The sequence below is a fragment of the Rosa chinensis genome, chromosome 4 (assembly GCF_002994745.2).
Source record: "Rosa chinensis cultivar Old Blush chromosome 4, RchiOBHm-V2, whole genome shotgun sequence".
Taxonomy (NCBI): Eukaryota; Viridiplantae; Streptophyta; class Magnoliopsida; order Rosales; family Rosaceae; genus Rosa; species Rosa chinensis.
This window is the reverse complement of record NC_037091.1, coordinates 6,937,164-6,958,312: the sequence shown is the minus strand read 5'-3', so window position 1 is coordinate 6,958,312 and position 21,149 is coordinate 6,937,164. Positions and strand designations below refer to the sequence as shown.

The following is a 21,149-nucleotide window of genomic DNA, read 5'->3' as shown; positions in this document are numbered from 1 at the left end:
AATGGGTTCCAACGGGTTTAGCCCGCAAAACCCGTTAATTTGCGGGTTTTTTGTGTGCGGGCTTTTTTTAGCCCGGATTAATAAACGGGCGGGTTTGTGCGGATTTTTAGCGTGCGGGTTTGCGGGTTACGGGTTTAAATGCCAGGCCTAGTGATGGTGATGGTGACGGTGATAGGCTTTGGTTTTCAGAAATTGTGTTTTGTCAGGTGTGGCTTGGATGGGTTATAGCATCAGCAGTTTTGGCCTAATCTACTTACCATATATTGTTGGTGTATGAAAATTGGTAAGTGATCGGGATTCTTGTTGTAAAGTTGATAATGCTGAAAAGATTCCAGGTTGCCTTATATATATTATAAGAAGTAGAATTAAATAATGCAAAAAACTCATTCAAGGCAAAATGGGGACCGAAGCTTCAGCGAGACTCGTCAGCTTTACTATTATAAGTATATGCCTCTTCTCTACTCTTTCTCAGCTTGGTTCTGAATTCAAATGTCAGAGTATAGCTCAAAAGTTGCCCGATGAAGAAGGTATTTTATCATCCATTTCGTATCTTTTTCTTAAAACCAAACAGCATGCCAGAAAAATGGTACAACAAAATAGAATTCTAATCCAATTCATACAGTTTAATTCAACCAAAAGGGCCCGAGTTTGCTTAGTTTACACCACCCTAATCTATTAATTTCATCCCTTTAAAAATGAGCAAACTCCTTTCAAAAAAAAAAATAACATTTAGCAAACTTTTGGCTTGAACTTCCTCTTCTGCCCTCTCTATCCCTTTGCCTTCCCTAACACATGTTCAATTCTGAATTTTTTTTTTTTTTTTTTTTTTCCTTTTGCTGCTCTCTCTGGTTTCTACTTTCTACATCCTTCAAGTCTAGCAAAGTTTGAATTATAAAAAGGAATATGTATGTCAAAGATGATGATACAACAACAACCCTCGCAGTTATCGAAGGCTGTCTCTTCTTTTCTACTCCTTCCACTTGTTTCCTCTGGTTCATAGGTTATTGTTTGTGAAGTTCCAAAAGAAAACCCAAAAATTAAAGTATATATTTTTTATTAGATCAATTCATTTAGTTATTCGTCACTTATCATAAAATTGAAATAAGATATATGGTTTAGAAATTTCGTTAATTAAACCCAACTCAATTAAGATTCATGAATCAATGAAAGTATATCCAAAGTTTATGCAACTGGCATGGAAATCTGGAATTAATATTGACAAGTCATACAGTAATGGCATCCAAGTTTTCTCCACCTTAACCATAATCATGGAGGATTTTCTTTAGCGGTTCAAATAAACAACAGTCACTGAGGATTTTTTTTTTGGGTTAAAGATTAAGATGGTAATTAAAAGATTCAAGAAAGAGTGAGGTGTACTGAGTAGAAAGAGGGGGGTGTATATAAAATTTTCATTATTGTAAATGCTAAGGTAAACAAGTTGTATAATAAGTATTTGTGTCTGTGTATTTAGCATGTACGTGTTGCATTGGTATTGTACTATTGTAAATCAATTTATATACGCTGAGACCTATAGTTCACTTTTTTTTTTTGGTTGCCTTTTTTGTTCTTTCTGGATTAGATTAAATTAGAGAAATTAAACTCAATCTTGTTAACACCAATTAACTATTAGTCTAATGGTATTTTTCTCCTACATAACAGAAGTTTTTTGCTGATATAAAATAAAACATTGGTCGACAGTGAGAGCTCTTAATCAAATAATAGATAAGTTGGAGTTCAGCAATGATATTAATCGAGTGCCATCTAAATCATTTTGCAAAAAGAGCGGTCGTGATGGCATCAGATGTAACTGCAGTTTTCAAAACGGCACCATTTGCCATGTCACAGAAATGTAAGTTTGAAAATTTAGATCTTAACTATACATATATGTAATTCGTATTTGTGGTCAAAATTAAGTAGTCAGGTTTCACATTTTGAGTGACAGTGCACTGAAGGCTAGAAGTTTGACCGGAGTTATACCTGAAGAACTAGGCAATCTCACACATCTAAGGCAACTGTAATTTCTCTCACTTTTCTGCAACATTACATATCTAATGTCTTTTTTAACACGATCGATCATTACTATTTTGTGTTTTGTACCTGTTCTAGGTACCATAGATATTTATCGTCTTATTTGTTACCTCCAACCTCTTGCAATTCCGACACCAATTTCTCAAGTGAAATTTTTTGTTGATTCTATATATAATATTAGAATAGTCTTTCGGTCAGTTCCTAATACTTTTTTTACTTTGAATTTTCCTGAGCATCTGTTGCACAACTTTGCCAGAAAAAGAAAGTTTTTTGATAGAAGTCTGTTGTTATCTTTTGTTTGATTCCAGAATAGCTAGACAATTAAATGATTAACGTGAATTTATGAGCTGGTTCAATTTTCAGGGATCTTAGTAGGAATCAATTGACTGGTTCTATACCTGCTAGCTTGGGGAATTTATCTTCGTTGTACAAGCTGTAAGTCCGTACTTGTGGATTTATGGTTGTCGCGGCGGGCTTGCAATATTTATATCCCTAGTTGTGCACGAATTTGGTTCGGAAACTTTTATTTCTCAAACTCCATATATGTGCTCATCAAACCTCGGACCAACATACCAAAGATTTAATCATCTTTTGGTTAATTATTAGTGAAATTACTTGTTTAGAAAATTAATATTGATAATAAGTTGGTTTGCATGTGTACATGTCAAATTGTCAGGATTCTTTACAGCAATCAATTGACCGGGCCCATTCCAGAGGGATTGGGAAATATGAAATTTCAAGTGTAAGTCTCATATATCATGTCGACTTAAAAACAAAGAAGCAAAAAAAGTTTTGGTTTAGCAACATGTTTCAAGTTTTCTCTTTGCTTCAATACAGCCGCATGGATCATACTTCGCACCGCAGCATGGCTGTTAGCTTCGAACTGTATGTGTGGAGTCCATTAATAATTTTGGCTTAATTAATTTCATCTTTCCATCTTATTGGGGTGTTAATAATTTACTTACACGTTCAGGGATCTTTCAAACAATCAATTAAGTGGACCCATACCAGCCACTTTAAGGAATGTGGATGTCTCTGATGTGGCATCGTAAGTTTCTCTCTGTACGTATACAGATACATATGTTTAAGTGGCATGTGCTTAAACCACCACAGGGGTGGTCAAGTTAATAAGAGACTCTAGGTGTGGTACTCCCACATCCAGATTCGAATCTCACCGATTCTGATTGGAATTAAATCTCAACATATTTTTAGTGATTAGGAACCCCTAACATGGATGTAAAAAAAAAAAAAATTGGCATGTGCTTGAAACTTGGGATGAATAAGGGAAAGTTTTTAATTAGTTCCATTTACACATGTTGGAATTTACGAATGGGAAAATGAAATTGATATTACTTTCCGGATATCTATGTACATGCATGCAGTGATCCAGATGCCTACCGACTCTTCAAGCTTAAGCAATACAACAGGGCTAATGTTAACCCAGATGATTTCTACATGTACGTTAGTAGTCCATTAATTATGGCAGGTTAATGTCTTGATCAAATTATCTGTTATTAAGTCGAATTATTTTGTACATCAATTAATTCAATCAGGGATCTTTCAAACAATCAATTGACTGGGCCTATACCAGAGAGCTTAGGGAACTTGTCTTTCATCAGTTTTATGTAAGTCGATTTCTTCGCGTTCATGGTTTTGATGGTATCATGTTTCACTACATAACAATTAATTAATTATGTTGAAGAAATTAAACTAGCTAGCAGTACGTAATTTTTTTTACCTCAGTTAACTCATTTTTTCTTTTCCCACCATTGATCCATCCATATTATATAGTGTTCTGGCGAACAACTATCTCAACGGCTCTATACCAGCATCTTTGGGTGCACTGAGTTATCTGCGTGAACTGTTAGTAAACTTTACGTACCTACACTTGTTTAATACCCCTATATTCCAATGATCAAATTGAATTTATATGTGTGTATGGGTGTGTGTGTGTGTGTATTCTCACACTCCTTAACTATCCTTTTGTGAAGGTATTTGCATAGGAATAGAATCTCTGGTACTCTCCCCCAAACACTAGGAAATTTGACACTCCTTGAATTCTTGTAAGTTCCATTATATATGTAAAAAAGAATTATTCTTGAAAAAAAAAAAATGTACCACATCGGACGTGTTTATAAAACTGATCAATTTAGATTTAGGCTTGAATATCTTATTAATCTAGCTAGCTATGTGTAGAATATATATGAAATATTTCTATTTGTTGTTGCAGCGATGTCGAATCTAACAGTATCACTGGGACATTACCAAAAAGCCTTGCCAACCTTAAGGGTCTGTTTGGATTGTACGTAATTAAGTTCCCCCCCCCCAATTCAATCTTAACTTTTCAGAACATATAATTGGATAATACATGGCTAACCACCTAACAAGGATAATACTCATAGTTTATTGTGGGGGAATCTTTTTAACAAGGATAATACTCATGGTTTATTGTGGAGGAAATCTTTTTCACTTGTCAAACATTTTTGGGTGGTTATTGGACACGTGTCCTTTTGTTATTGGTTGTGGTTAGCCAAGTATTATCCTAATATATATGTAATCTGATTGATTATTTAACCAAACCGTCAATCACTTATGATATGATGCTCACCTGGTTGCATGCAGTTTCATAGCTGGTAACTATTTTTCTGGCCCTTTACCTGACTTCATAGCCAACTGGACTTCAATCGCGTATCTGTACGTTCTTGGGTTTTCTATATATGTAGCTTGTACAGCACGATTGTCAAACGTACGCAAGCAGCTATAGATCTTTGAATTTGTTAATTGCTCTAACTTTCATTAAATTTTGTACAGTTTTCTCAACGGAAACAATTTCAATGGGAAGATACCTGCCGGAATTTTTAATTTACGACACCTAGAAATGTTGTAAGCGATTAAGTGTGCCAATTCCAGCCCCACCGGCACTAGCTGGCTATCTTTTCACTCGTCTAGCTTTTCGGAAATCGAAATCTCATGCATAATATATATATATATATATATATATATATATATATATATACAGAGCCGGTCCTGAGGGCTGCTGCCTGAGGCAGGCGCCTCAGGCCACCACTCTCCTGCGGGCCTCCGCCAAGTTTTTTTTTTTTTTTTTTTTTTACATATATTCATTGTATAATTATAATTGTCTTTTGCGTATACTCTACAATATAGCCACGCTACTGCAGCGGCAACATAGATTTGCTGTTGCTGGCAGTACCAAGGTTCAAAGCATAGTGGCCTCTTTATTGTCTTTTTTTTTCTTAATTAGTTTAATTGCACTTTTTTGTCTTTTTCTTTTTCTTAATTAGTTTCTTTACAATTAAACTTTTTTTTTTCCTTCTTTTTCTAGCTTCTATGGAAAGAATATTTTGAAATTGAATACTAATGTATTTGCCCTTTGTTTTTCATTGGTTTCTTCTGTAAAGAATATATTATATTCTGTTCTTTTTTATTTTTCACCTTCTAAGAGAAAAATTATTTTGGAATTGAACACCTTTTTTTTTTTTTTTTTTTGCATTACTATTAATGTAGGGGTTTAATTTATATATATATAAAACTTTGTTCGATTATATGATTTTTTTATGTGAGGCCACATTTTAATTATTTGCCTCAGGCCTTCAAAATGTCAGGACCGGCCCTGTATATATATATATATATATATATATATATATATATATATATCATTCAACTGATATATTATTTTGCCTTTTTCTAAATTGCTTCTTTCTGCTGTAGGGCAATAAGTGATGTCGACTCAAATTTCCATTTCCCACCATCTACACATGTGGCGAAAAGTTTTAGATTATTGTTAGTAAATTGTTTATTTCGCACAATATATTATTTCGATCAAATTATCTATTCAAAATCATATATAAAAGGTGAAAATAATGGGTTTTTCAATTAAAGCCTCGATTTATTTGAAATTCAAGGGTACTCCCCCACTTCTTTAGAGTTTAATAGTAAAAGTCAAAATTTCATTAACTCATTAATAAAATAACATGTACTAGCATATGTGAATACGTGATCAGTGTTCATTTTCAAAAGAATTATTTGTTGGCGTGCATATGCAGGATACTAAGAAATTGCTCAATCACTGGTCAAATTCCTTCTTACATTGGAGATATGTCATCATTAGAGAACATGTAAGTTCTTTAGTTTAGTTTCCTCTTTAAACCTTCAAATATATCCACATTAATTAAGTAGCTCCGATCAGATATATTAACATTTTTTTCCATGCATGTCATATTTTGTTTCTCCGATCCCGCTCCCTAGAATTTCTCTATTCTGATCCCATTTTCGCTCCCCACACCCCACCCCACCCTAAAAACAAGTCTCATGCCTTTTTAATTTTGTGTTGCAGAGACTTGAGCTTCAACAGGTTAACGGGTAGAATCCCAGATTCTTTGAAAAACTTAAATGTAACTCACATGTACGTGACATATTACTCTCCACCTTTCTAAACTCTCATGAATATGTTTAACTACAAATTTAGAAAATTGCAAGAAGGTTTATTACTTCATGCATGTTATCTTCAGGTCTTTTTCAAACAATGCGCTGTCTGGGAGAATTCCCGATTGGATTCAATATGCAGCATGGAGTAAGATGTATGTTTCAATATATGTACATCCTTCTGCATCCCATCTACTGTGTATTTAGATACCGATAACATTTATACCTCCACTAACATTCTCTAGTTAGGAGCTTGCTTAGGTACCGTGTCTCTGGTGTACAACATTCTCATCAATATTTCTTTTCATTCCAGGGATTTTTCGTACAATAATTTTTCAAAGCTAACCTTTAAACCGTCACCCAATCTACAACTGTAAGGAATTAACTATACACTTTCTTTTCTATTATTAAGGATTCTTAATATATATATATTTGAAATATTTATTGCATGATATCTCTCGTCATTTTTCTAGGAATTTGTTTTCCTGCTGCTGCAACTCCTCAACCTGTCTGCCAAATTCGTATGATCATATCTTGTCTGTTATACTACTAGAAAAACTTGATGATTAAGTTGCTTAGAATAACTTGTCGTGATTATACTTACAGGACAGACACAATCAAGGAGAAGTATTGTCCCAAGGGAAAACCTAATTGTAAGTTTATAATATTGGACTCTGCCGGTCTATCTATATCTAACAATTTATGCATATTAATTGTAAATGTGTTTGACTTCTTCAGACCATTCATTGTTCATAAATTGTGGTGGTGAGAATACATCTGTTGGTGGAAATGTTTATGATCAAGATAATGATACGTCACTATTTTACCTGAGTCCAAAAGGAAACTGGGCTCGGAGTAGCGTTGGAAACATCTATGACTATTCCAATGGCAATTCTAGCAAATTGTTAAAAAGCGATAGATGTGTGCTTCCGTCTGAAGCGTCTTTATACTATAAAGCTCGCAGTTCCCTTGTCTCTCTAAAATATTACGGGTTCTGTTTACGTAAAGGCAATTATAATGTAACACTTCACTTTGCTGAAATTGTTGATGAGGATACAGATGTTCATAAGGATGTTGATTTTAGAAGTACGGATAAACGCGTATTTGATGTATATATTCAGGTAATGTTTTTCTTAGTTTTGTCACCACCCATTTGCATTAGTATTGTTGCATGATTTGTCATTTGAACCAATTAACTAAGTATGAATGGTGATTGGTTGCTGCAGGGTAAGAGACGACTAAATGATTTCAACATTATAGACAATGCAGGAGGTCCGAATAAAGAATGTATAAAAAATTTCACGGATGTTTATGTGGACGATAGTACATTAGAGATCCACTTCTACTCTCGATCGGCTGGAGCAGGGACACTTGATGGACCTCTCATATCTGCTATATCCGTAACTCCAGGTCCATAGATAATAATTATTATTTTTCCTTTTTTTTTTGAATAATTATTTTCGTTTTTTTTTTTTTTGAATAAAATTTTCGTTCTTTTACATGCCTATATATATATTTGGATATCGTAATTACAATAGTAATTCTATGCATATCTAAGGAACAATCACAATTAAAGTACATTTTGTTTCTCTTGTCGGGATGATCATTCATCATTGAATTGAGAAATCAGAGTACAAGCTACAAAAACAACTGTCTCCTTTGAAAACAGCGCTCATTACTGTGGCTTCAATCATAGTTTTCTTGTTGCTTTTATTACTTTTTGCCTGGAAGATGGGATGGCTGGGGAATACAGATCACTTACAAGGTAACATATTGCATACTGGCTACAAACATTTGACAAGTATTCACTCTTTCACGAATTCTTACTGAACTTTAGCTTACATTTCTGATCACTTATTTGTGGAACAGAAATAGAAATAGGTATAGAAAAGCCTGTCACCCTCAAACAACTAAAAGATGCTACTCGGAATTTTAGCAAGAGGAATGAGATTGCTCAAGGGGGTTTTGGGACAGTTTACAAGGTAACTAAGTTTATCTGTCCTTGTTTTTATTGTGGAGTTTCAACTACAAACTTTGATCTTTAGCTTGCAAATTCAGTTCTTCAGGAGAAACGGACTTAATAATGTATCTCATTTGTTTGGTTGTAATTGCGTGTAGGCTGAAGTACAAGGGAAAATTGTAGCAGTGAAGAAACTTTGCTCTCATGGCGAGGAAAGGATCAATGAATTCATAAATGAATTTTATACCTTAAAAGCAATGAGTCAAGAGAACCTTGTTCAGTTGCTGGACATTTACAACGCAAAAGGCCTGCATTTGCTCATCTATGAATATATGGAGAACAACTCCCTTGCACATGCCTTATTTGGTAAATTTTAATTCTATCAGCCCCCTTTCTTTTGGTTATCTGTTTTCATGTTCTAACACTAATTATTTAGAAGAAAATATATTGATTTGGTGACTGTATGGGTTGCAGACTCAAAGTCCAAATTGAAACTTGACTGGGAAGTTAGGTTTAACATTTGCCTGGGAATAGCTAGGGGATTGGAGTATCTACATGAGCATCCCAGGATGAAGATAGTTCACAGCGACATTAAATCCACTAATATTCTTCTTGATGGAAACCTTAAGGCTAAAATATCAGACTTTGGATTGGCAAGACTTTACACCGAAGATGATCAATTCAAGTTCATCAAAGTAGAAGTGCCACAGTAAGTAAATATTGAAACAGTACTTACTCGCTGCCGCTTTATATATACTTGTTGCAATCTTTGATTTAGTATAATGATAAGTTACCTCTTGTTTTCTGCAGAGGATATATGGCACCTGAGTATGTTCGAGGAATTGTGACATCTAAAGCTGATGTCTACAGTTTTGGGGTGGTTATACTTGAAACTGTTAGTGGAAGGACAAATGCAGGACACAGGGGAGATAGCCAGGAAAGTGAATTTCTTCTAGACACGGTAAGCAAAATGGCATCGCCATGCTTTTATGCTTTCTTTTATTCAATTATGCTATAATCTCATTTAACACGATGTGTATGTTGTGTGTGGAAATGCAGGCTTATGATTTACATCGAAAAGGAAGGCTGGTGGACTTGGTTGACAAAACCTTGTCTACCAAGTATGATGCAAAACAAGCCATAATCATCTTGAATTTAGCAGTAAAGTGCACCAGTATATCTCCGACTCTGAGGCCTACTATGTCTGAAGTAGTGAGTGTTCTCGTTGGCGACAAAAAAATTGAGGAGATTTGTCCCCCTGCGCTTAATGATAGTCCCGTTGCTCAAGTTGATTCCTCTGTTTCTATGGAAGCAACCTCGAGAGCATCCACATCATCCAATTTGATCAAAGGGGAAGATGAAACAGAACACATTTCCGAGAGTACCCCCTAGAGATTTGCAAATGAAACATAGTAATCTAGCCAAATGTTTGTGTCTATTTTCTTTTCCTTGTTTTCGGACTTGATGACTCTACTGCGGTCTGTATTGAACATGTTTAAAATCTTAGAACAAATTTATAGAATGAATCATTAGAGAGTTTATACTTTTAAGGCACGTTATATGACAAGATCCGCCCCGGATTTCATCATGTACTTCCCCTATAAGTGGACAACCTAAAATAACAAACCTGAATAAGAAGACTTTAAACCAAAGATCACAAATTGAAAATAATCAATCCGACTAATATATATCTTAGCACGATCGTAGCATTCAAATTCCCAAGTACTTAACTTAACAACACAATTTATGGTTTGGTAATCTAAGCAAATCTACGAATTTAAATCGATATAATACATGAGTAGGTGTTTGCTTCAAAATCGTCTCGGCCGAAAATGAGGGCTAATGGACTTGTGGTTGAATCGTCCTTCTTGATACGCGGGCATGCTAACTTGAGGCTGAATGGCCAAGCGAGGTTCTGATTTGATTTGCGCTTGTATCTGACTTCTTATCAAATGATTGTAGGCCGAGGAAGGAACTGTCTCGGCCACTAGGCTCTGTGCCTCTGTTGCAAGGGCTTCGGTTAGGCATCAACCCTGACCGGAACCTTCGATCACTTTTACTTCTTGAGTGAATTCAAAGGTTCAGGTGACAAGCAAGAGGTCTATCAAGTAAAGGTACTCGCAAATCATGCTGAAGATGAAAATGAAGTGAACTTGATTGTCAAAGCGTCGTGAAATGAACTTGGTTGTCAAAAAAAAAAAAAAAAGGAAGAAAAAGCAGCAATCAAACCCAAAGCTCTGCCTTGAATCCAAACTCCGAGAGAGAAGCTCAGGTATACATGATGTTCTTGTCTTTCATTACTGAGGTCTCTCAATATGAATCCTAGTAGCAGGGAAACGCATCGGTCCATTGATCTAGCTTGCTGCAAACAAATGAGAGGCTGTTCATGAACAACCTCCTGCAAGTTTCTTTGTCCGAGGCATTAAGACAAATACAGTCGTTCATGAACGGCCAGAGTCTTAATGCAATCTTATCTGCTGCAATTTCTAAGCATTGGGACAAATGGTCATTCTTGAACGGCTGAGTTTCAATGCCAAAATCTGTACGGAGGCGCCGCTGTCAAAGCCTTTGTTGATTCACATTTGCCTTCTCTCAAAATAATTCTAGCCTTCTCCCTTTCCATGGCCTTACACCACCTCTTCCAAAACAAGCCATACAAAACCCGAAACTCAAAGGAAAAATACCAACCATATCAAACAAAATGATAGAAGCCTCACCCAAAATTGACCGTGGGGAGTTTGGCAGTGGTGAAACGATCGAAGCCTGCGAAAGGGTTTAAAGTAAAGCAATACAAAACGGTCTGGACAAAAGCTTTGGAATCAATTAAAAGCAATTGTCAAAATATAAATGGATGAAAAGGCAAGGTCCAGATGCTCAGAAGCAAAGGAAAGATTAAACTTTGCTTTGGTTTTTTTTTGAAACTGTGGTTTGGTCGACAAGAAGATAAAAATGGAGGCAAGCTTATTTAATTGATTCAAGCGGTGGCATATCAGGAAAACAACAAAGTGGGGCAAACTTAATTGTTTAACAACAATTTAAACTTGAACAATTGTTTTGTTTCTAGAATCAGTGATGTGTGTGATGAACAAGAAGACAAAAAAAAAAAAACAAGGGGTGGCAAGTATAATTCGTTACTTGAAATCAAATTTGATTGAAGCGGTGCTATACATGATTAACTGATTGACGAGTTGCCGCAACGCAAGTTCGAAGCTACAGACGAATGTTTGAACCTGCAGCAGCAAAAATTGAAAAGCCTCTGTCAGCTTCTGATTGATCATAGCTGATAAAAGCTCCCGTCAAGAAGGGATGAAGAGTTTAGAGGGTACCTGACTCTGCGCTGGAGATCAAGAACAGGTGCCAACTCGGTGTTGATGCAAAAGCAACGATGGATTCCTCCCTTAAGGAGAGTACAAGGAAGTATTTCCTTCTCCGAATTGGACTGAGGAAGTCGACCTCTATCTCCAGGAAATAAGACTGGGTGTGATGGCTGGGCCTGATTTAGAGTGAAGACTGAAGCCCGAAGAAAGAACATGGGTGTACAGATCACGTTTCATACTCAGGCCTGCAGAAACTAGAGCCCGACAATAAATGTGGGTCTTCGGATCACTTTTCTCTTGAGCTTGTTCATCTCGGACGTTCGGCCCAATCAATTTGTTCGTCGATAAGGGCAAAAGCAGCACAAAGTTCATTTCAAGTCTCATGGCCCAATCGCAAAGCTCGGCACGACGGGTGCCCAAATCAAATCGGCAGACACTCTATCAAATTGGCTGTCTAAAAGAAATACATTTGACGTATTCAAAATTTTATGCACATCCATCAAACCCAAAAATCAGTACAAACCAAGAAGTACCAATCCCTGTGAACTACATCAGTTTGATCCCTTTTCAAAAATATATAGGCAATCTAACGACCCACTAGATGCAACTGCAAGTTCAAACAGAATCCCTGACTCCACCAGTTGAATTCATCCAATCCGAATACATGACCACATCAATCAAATCATCCAAACACCAAAAAAATCAAAATGACTTAGACATAAATCCAAAATAAATCAAATCCCTAGTTCATTCATACTAAATTTGTCCAAACACTATTCCTATTCGAAAAAGCAATACCCTCCAATGGGTTATTCAGTCATTGGAATTCTTGAACTACGACTGGCTTGATCCCTCTCCAAGAATACTTAGACAACCCATTCAAATATCCGGGTGCAGCTGCAAAAGCAAACAAATGCACACATTCCTACAATTGATTTCTTTATGATTGGAAGCAAATGGTGTTTCCCTATGATAGAGATTATAATTAAAAGACACATTCTGTCTTGAATGGGTCGAACCCGAAATAATTAAAGTTCTATTCTTTTTTATGAATAAGAGTGAAATTATGTTTAGTGACATTTTCGCTCACTGTGTGCAATTTTTACTGAACATAATTTTTATCCACTAGTATAGTCAGTTCGATTCCATCTCAATTTCTAAAGTAAAAACAACAAACCCGAAACAATGTGTACTAGTTGGTTTCCCCGAGGCCATCCCTACAATATTTTGTAAACTTTTCCGAGTGTTTCATAAAATCAAACGTTATAATTCACTAATTGCCTGATATAATTTGGTGGGATTCGATACCACAGTTTGCAAAGTTTTTTTTTTTGTGCTCAAAACCGTTTAGGTCTTCTTAATTTTCGATTTAGCTAGTTTGTAGTTTTTTAGTTGTTTTTGAATAGGCATGTCTCTTCAATATTTCAAAGGATAAGGTTGTTGTCTACTACCCTTTGTGCCTGTTTAGTGTTTTCACAATGTTTGTACTTTTCATTGTTCCTTGCTCCGTTGAGATTTGCCAAAAAAAAAATAATAATAATAATAAATAAATAAATAACGAATTCGCCCTACAATCTTAGTAAAAAGGTTAATCTAAAAACCCGCGAAATGGGAGCGCCAAAAATGTAAAACTTGATTTCGCGCCAAAAACCAAATTTACTATTTAACATATACTAAAGCTCAATCCACTGTTATATTGTTCATACTGTTGACAACTGTTAATAAGGGTGTGAAATGATCATTTTGCCCTCTGTTTTTGGTGATTTATAGTTTGCCATTCCACTATTCATCTTGAAAGATGGTTTTGCCCCCAAATTTAATCTGAAATTACATGGCATATCCTATCATTTCAGTTTTTTTTTTAAATATTTTTTTGTTTTTTACAATTCTGCTATATCATTTAAAAAATATATATATATATATATATATATATATTTTTAAGAGAGAACAATTTTGTTTTGTATTAGTAAATTTCTACAAATCATAGAAAAAAATTATTTTTGGTTGTATCTCATTTCTTGCTAATCTATTATTAACGCTAATATTTTTTTATATTGCGAGTATTCATCTATTACTCTATTACACATTTAAAAAAAATTAAAAAACCCGCGAGCATTGTGCGGGTCAATTTGTCTTGGAAAAAAATTGAAATTATAATGAGAGTTACTATTGAATGAATAGTGCCATGGACATTATTTATTATTTTAGATATATGCTTATGAAAATCTAAAGTAATTGTATAATGCATATAATCATCGAAAAACTGTATAAGGCATATAAAAAGTTTTGTTTTCATTTTTTGGACAATAAAAGATAAGTTCGTATAAAAAAATAACATAAATAAAATTGTTTATTCGTTGATGCTACTGAGATTTGTCTTCCATGGATGCAATATTTGTTTGTGATTAGTGATCTATGAGACATTTATTGGAAAAGAATGGGTTTCTATCTTTCTTACATAATTTGGTTTATAGGAATTGCTTCATATATAAGATGGGGCTGTCTTTCACCAAAATTTTCAGTGGATATTTTGCTAAGAAAGAAATGCGTATTCTTATTGTGGATTTTGATGCCACTGGTGAGACCACCTTTTGGTATAAGCTTAAGTTAGGGGAAATCATTGCCACTATTCCTACCATTGGTATATTCGTTGCACGGAATTTTTATCCCGAGCGAATCAAATTCTTATTTTTTCGAATTACTTTTGATTGAGATATTCAAGCCTTTTATGGGCAGATGAATGAGTTTATAATACACATTTTTATGCATATGAACATTGTTTTTTTTTTTTTTTTTCAATAATGCATACCAATAACAAAAAGACTGTAAATAGTTTTGCCCTTATTTTTCCATCAATTACCAGCTGCCACTCTCAGTGCGAGTACTATTTAATGAATAGTAACTGATTTTCCGGATCTGCCCCAATTTCATACGTTGCTCCTTATATTATGTTGTTTGTATCCAAAAACAAATGAAGGGTAACTATACTAAAGGAAAATGTGGAAGATCATTGTCCAATAAATAGTGAAATACCCGATTTGCCTCCAGAATTTCTTTGCTTTGACTATTTAATCCCTGATTGCAAATTTTTGAAAACTATTTTTTTTTTTTTTAATAAACTCTTAGCATGCCTATACTTACATATGTCAATAAGAATCATGCTCATGATTTTTAGAATATTGAATTATAACTTACCAATAATTTTTGGGACAATGATAAAAGAGGTCATTTTAAAGTGCTTTATTATAATTCAGGATACACAAATGTCCCTACGATAATTAAGGTCACTTCCTCACAACCTACCATTAGAGTTACATTTAATTATAAAACTGCCATCGACAGCTCTCACTCTCTCCCTTCAGCCCATCTGAACCTCTCTCTCTCTCTCTCCTTCTTCTTCTTCTTCTTCTTCTTCTTCTTGAAATAGAACGCCTCATTGCACTTGACGAACTCGAGGCCGATGAAGGCGTGCTTGCCGGTGCCGTCCTCCATCTTAAGGACGAAGTAGCGCGACGAGTCAAGCATGGTCTCGACGGAGATCGTTGGAGTTTGGATCCTCAAGTCGGATCTTGTACTGGTCCTTGCACGACACTGCCCGGAGCCGACTCATCCAACTCTTGTCGGACTTGAGCCACTCGCCGCAATTGTACCCGCCGGATGTCGACCTCGGCGGGGTTTTTTACACTGCTACCTCGCGCACCAGCAGCAACTTCAGAATCCTTGTCGCCGCTGCGATCCATCTCCCTTGTCACTGTGAGTTCTGATTTTTCAGTTTTTCAATATTATTAATCAATTTTCGCATGCTAGAATGTATCTATAATCTATGTGCTTCTGTTTGGTAGATTACTTGCTTTGTTGCCTGAGAATTTGGAGATTTTGTTTCCCATAATCGATTGAATTAGTAGTATTGATCATATGCGAACAAATCTTCAATTTGCTTTGACGTTTATATGTCTTCTGGACTACCATTATTGTTAGTCTTGGCTACTGGCTCAAGGAGTATATGGAGTTAGAAATTGATTTTTGGTTTCATAATAGCAAACGGTGCTGCTATTTTAAGATGTCATTATGTTTGATGCTAATGGTACCTCTGCTTCATTTTTGATAAGGAAACAATATTATGTTACTTCATTGGTTCAATCTGCTTAGTACTTTATGTGGGTCGTCATATTTTTTTAATCTACTGAAGAAGATGAGTTTCCTTTTTATAAATGATTAGAGTTTATCATCCAAATATAAAAGGTGAAAAATTTAGTTTAAATTGGTGTCAACTTTTAATCATGATGTAAAGATTGATCAATTCTGATTTTGTTTGCATGTAAGTAATGAAAGTTGTGATACAGAATATAGCACATCATGCATTCTTGTAACCTATTTACTGGGCTTGTCACTCATCCCCTTCCTCTTTGATTTAACTAGTAAGGAGTACATTATCTGTTAAAAGACATTGGTTTAGAGTGAAAGGAGATGGTTGTTAAACAGAATCTTAGTTCCAAAGGGTACTGGGTTGTGGTATAAAGATATGGCTGTACTAAAACTGTGAACTAAGTTTCTGCACTGCATTATATTTTTTTGATTGATCTGCAATGAAACTGACTTAATCTGCTAATAATATTACAGTCATTGAATGCCCGGTCGCGAGCAATTCTTATGCACAAACTGGATCGCAGTGGCAGTGGATCAAGGTTTGTCTTTTCTAATTGTTGTATTTTTAATTGTTTTGGTTGGGCTTGCATGTCATCACGGCTGTTGGTAGACTGTTGATATTGCTCCATATTGTCTCTGATAAAAATTACTTCATTCATGCAGTTGCCTCAGACCTATGAGACTAAATTCCCTGCTTTACTGATGTTAATCATTGTGTTATGTGTGCTTCATTCCATCCTAAATGACCCTGCTTTACTGATGTTGGTAGCTAGGTGTCATTCATTTCTCTTAGTTTGGGTTCTTTGTTCTTCAAATGCAATACAATTGGTTTTGTCATGACTTTCTTATGTAGTTTCTCATTTTATTTATGAGTTAGATATCATGAACAGTTGCTTAGTATTTCTAATTATACTAAGTATGCTTACTAATTTTTGTATGGATTTTTGTATGCGTGCAGCTTTACAGTTACCTCCAGACCAAAGGCAAAAGCCACCTGCCCTTCCAATTCACCTGCACCTGATTTGCCCTTGATCGATTGATTCGGATTTCAATATTTTGATTCTGTAATATTGTTTCAATTTTGTTACTTTGTGATATAGTATATGTGCAATGGAAAATCAAGATTATACTATTTTATTTACAGTTTTAGATCTTCTTTAATCCCAAAAAAAAAAAAAAAAGTTGGTCTTGATACTCGTTATGTTGGCGATCATGACTTGTGGGATTGAGTGTTTTGTTAAATTACTGCTCCTATAGCTCGTAAAGTTTAGTATTCTTGTTATGAAATCATATCTAGGCTAGGTCCCCTGTTACACACTTAATACACATGTCACTAAGTCATTGGCCAGGCCAGGTACTTAGTTAGTGAGGTCACTGGCAAAGTCATTGTTAACCTTAAGTTATTGACTATGTCACTGGTGAAGTTACTGGTCATATCACAGTCATGAATATGTCACTGATCAAGTTACTGGCTAAGTCACATTGTATGTCAGTGACCATGTCACTATTAGACACTTATACTCATGTCATTGACTAAGTCACTGGCCAGGTCATTGGCTACTGACAGTTACTTGATTAGTGACATGATCAGTTACTTAGTTAGTGACATGTGATTAATGGTGAGTTGGCTATTAACTTGTGACTTGGCTACTGACAGTTACTTGGTTAGTGACATGGTCAGTTACTTAGTTAGTGACATGCTCATGATTGTGACATGGCTATTAACTTGTGACTTGGCTACTGACAGTTACTTGGTTAGTGACATGGTCAGTTACTTGGTTAGTGACATGTGATTAACAGTGACTTGTAAGCCTGTAAATGGACCGGGTTCGGATCGGATCGACCTAAATCCAAATCCGTTTACTAAAAAAAAAATTCGATCCAAACCCGCTCCGTTAACCCGGCGGATCATTGATACCTCGATCCAAATCCGTATCCGTCGGATTAACGGATACCCGATCCGCTAATCCGATCCGTTTATAATTTCAAATATTTTTAAATTTTAAATAGTAATATTAAATTTATATCATAATATCTCATAAGATATTAATAAAATATTAAAATAACATGATCTACATGAAGAGTATCACCAAAAATAAAATTACATTATCAAAAATAAAATTACGAAGACTGCCTCTTAGATTTCTGCAAAAAAGTAATATTAGAAATCTTTAATATTTTATATTTTATATTTTATATTTTTTTTAAAAAAAATATATTAATAAAAAATAATATTTTTTTATTACTAAAATGGGTCGGATCATTAACGGATCGAATCGACGGACCTAAATCCAAATCCGATCCGTTTATTAAACGGGTTAACGGATTCGGATCATTAACGGATCAACGGATCAAAATGTTCGATCCAAACCCGTTTAATAGCTACGGATCTGAAGCGGGTCCGGATCAAAATCCGGTCCATTTACAGGTCTAGTGACTTGGCTATTAACTTGTGACTACTTGGTTAGTGACATGGTCAGTTACTTGGTTAGTGACATGTGATTAACAATGACTTGGCTATTAACTTGTGACTTGGCTACTGACAGTTACTTGGTTAGTGACATGGTCAGTTACTTGGTTAGTGACATGTGATTAATAGTGACTTGGCTATTAACTTGTGACTTGGCTACTGACAGTTACTTGGTTAGTGACATGGTCAGTTACTTAGTTAGTGACATGTGATTAACAGTGACTTGGCTATTAACTTGTGACTTGGCTACTGACAGTTACTTGGTTAGTGACATGGTCAGTTACTTGGTTAGTGACATGTGATTAACAGTGAAATAGCTAGTGACTTGAGGTTAACAGTGACCTGGCCAGTGACCTCACTAACTAGGGACCTGGCCAGTAACTTGGTCAGTGACATGGATATAACAGTGACATTGTCAGCGACTTGAGGTTAACAGTTACTTGGTCAGAGATTGATAGTGACTTGGTCAGTGACATGCAATATAACCTGCTAGTGACATGAATATAACAGTGACTTTACAAAAAAGTGTACAATCACCAACAAAATTCTAGTGATTTCTCTTTATTCCATCTATGAAAATGCACTAGAGATACAAAAGTGTTGCTTGACTCTATCCTTGTCTTAAAATAGATATAACCACTTTATTTGAAAAACAATTAGATGGAAATACATTACATTTGCAAAGAAAATACATGACATAGTTTCTGAAACTCATTAACTAAATTGCTGGAGACAAAATTCAGGCTATATGATTACAGTAAACCTATTATATAATGTCTTAACTTCAACAAAGGAAATTACTGCGTCATGGAAGGCCAATTAAAAAGCCTATTAGGTGTAAAAGTATTAAGTAACCGATAACTTCAAAGAATCCGAGAGACCACTTCAATTCTTGTGAGCTGGTGAATGTGATCTGCCACGACATTTTGTCGAATATGTATGCGACTATTATATAAACTTTCTTCCTTTGGGACAAACAGAGACTCGGAAAAATTAGGGCGTGTAGACCAAAAGATTGGGTGCTTACTGATAACCCGAGTGAAACTGCAAATGTGACTAGACAAGTCGCAAGCCTTTTGGTAGGAAATGCCCCCAATGTCATCATATGCAACAAGGTAAAATCCCAAGTTCATATCATCATAAATTCCTTGCAAACAGAGACAATTGACAAGGATTAAATTGAGTCACACTTGATATCTCTTCTAAATCCACCATCGGGTAATAAGAAATCAAGAAAAGGAAGCAAGAATACAACAAAATCAATCAGTTAACCCTAGAGCTGCTATCTCAAAGTTAGCCGATTATGTTCCTAAATATGATTGATCCAACAATGCCCGTTAGTTTGAAAATTCTACTAAACCAATTCAAAGAATGATAAGCATCAACAATAATTCTTCCAAGCACTAAAAAACAACAGCTTCATGTAGACAGACTTCCCTCATAACAAAAAACATAATTTTCAATTGAGCCACACTTCAAAACACTTTTAGGCCTGGCATGTATGTTCTAGTACCTAGTTTTGACAACGCCTAATATATGCTAAAGATGTGAAACAATCCATAATTTTGACAAGCCTATAAAGGAAAGAGATACTGCAACGTACTAATAACCCCCCTTGCATATAATTATCAAGAAAAGAAGTTGAACAATATATCAGCATCTCACACCAGACTTGAACCACCACAAAATCATGTTAGGTTTGAAAATGAGCTAAATAAATGACATAGCTGGCAGCATCAAATACGACCTTTCCATTCCCTCTATGGTTACACAGTTTTGAAGCCACAATCTCAGAAAGTAACTAGCTTGGAGATTATGAGGCACAACATGCCAATACAAAGAAATTGGTTGATGAATTATAACAAAAATCCCATCCACAAGGGAAGCAAGACCATACAATGTTCATGCGTTACAGTTAAGATTTAATCATCTTAACACATATAACAGGGAAATCAATCATCCTAAGATTCAATTAAACAATAATTAAATGAATTAATCTAATGACTCAATTAAGTAGCTAACGAATTCAAATTTCTGATCCAAAACACAACAATTCAAGATCGCGAAACCAGATCAAACAAGTTGAATCAAAATGGAGAGAGAAGTGAGCTTACCTTGATGTCATCGTCGACGGAGGAGATCTCCTTGGTGGCCTTCTGGCTGAACCAGTAGGACCTCGCCTTGTTCATAATCTGATCCCTGCAATTTCAATCCTTCCATTCTCACTAAGGGCGACGTGTTTCGGCTTGATCACGGCGGAAGACGAAGAAGAAGAAAAAGTGACGTGATCAAGGCGAAGAGCGATGGTGCCAGAGATCGAGAAAAAGAGAACAAAGCTTTGGATTGAAGATCCAAAACTGAGATTTCAGATCGTCGTAGAGAGACCAAGATCAATTGGAAGCTGGCGGCGGAGAGAGAAACTTGAACAGAGAATCTCCGATCAAATCGAATCAGCTTTCTGATCAAAAGAGAGAGAATATCTATTTTGAATGAAAAGTTATAAACGGGGGTATTGCCTTTAAGGACATACTTGGAATCAAAAAAAATAAAAATTGACATTTTTTAACATCACCTCATTATTTATAAGGACTATATTAATATTACTAACAATTTGTTATGGACCTTTTTATCAAGTGGGAAACTAGGTGATTTTTTTATCATTTCATACTCTAATATGACCTTTTGCATCATTTCCCTATAATTTTTACAATATTGGATTATAACTTACCAATAATTTTTACAATGTTGGATTATAACTTACCAATAATTCACACTTTCACAGCTC

The 21,149-nt window shown here is 35.3% G+C and overlaps 1 protein-coding gene and 1 long non-coding RNA gene across 2 annotated transcripts; one reads left to right on the top strand and one right to left on the bottom strand.

The window, feature by feature from the left end:
• Positions 1-365: 365 nt before the first annotated feature.
• On the top strand, positions 366-9,972 carry LOC112196096 (probable LRR receptor-like serine/threonine-protein kinase At1g53430). The gene is made up of 29 exons (XM_024336405.2): positions 366-527; positions 1,699-1,849; positions 1,943-2,014; positions 2,392-2,463; positions 2,705-2,770; positions 2,866-2,913; positions 3,002-3,076; positions 3,411-3,485; positions 3,582-3,653; positions 3,820-3,891; positions 4,020-4,091; positions 4,259-4,330; positions 4,651-4,722; positions 4,840-4,911; positions 5,758-5,829; positions 6,093-6,164; positions 6,383-6,451; positions 6,558-6,626; positions 6,785-6,844; positions 6,945-6,992; positions 7,078-7,124; positions 7,210-7,592; positions 7,698-7,881; positions 8,102-8,236; positions 8,341-8,453; positions 8,590-8,797; positions 8,906-9,140; positions 9,242-9,392; positions 9,491-9,972. Exons 1-29 carry the CDS (start codon positions 398-400, stop codon positions 9,821-9,823), a joined length of 3,300 nt encoding a protein of 1,099 aa, XP_024192173.1. The 5' UTR covers positions 366-397; the 3' UTR covers positions 9,824-9,972.
• Positions 9,973-18,980: 9,008 nt separating this feature from the next.
• On the bottom strand, positions 18,981-20,861 carry LOC121052739. Its single transcript, XR_005810082.1, has 2 exons — positions 20,479-20,861; positions 18,981-19,511 (listed from the first exon to the last, which is right to left on the bottom strand). It is a non-coding gene; the product is annotated as an uncharacterized LOC121052739 (long non-coding RNA).
• Between the last annotated feature and the right edge of the window lie 288 nt (positions 20,862-21,149).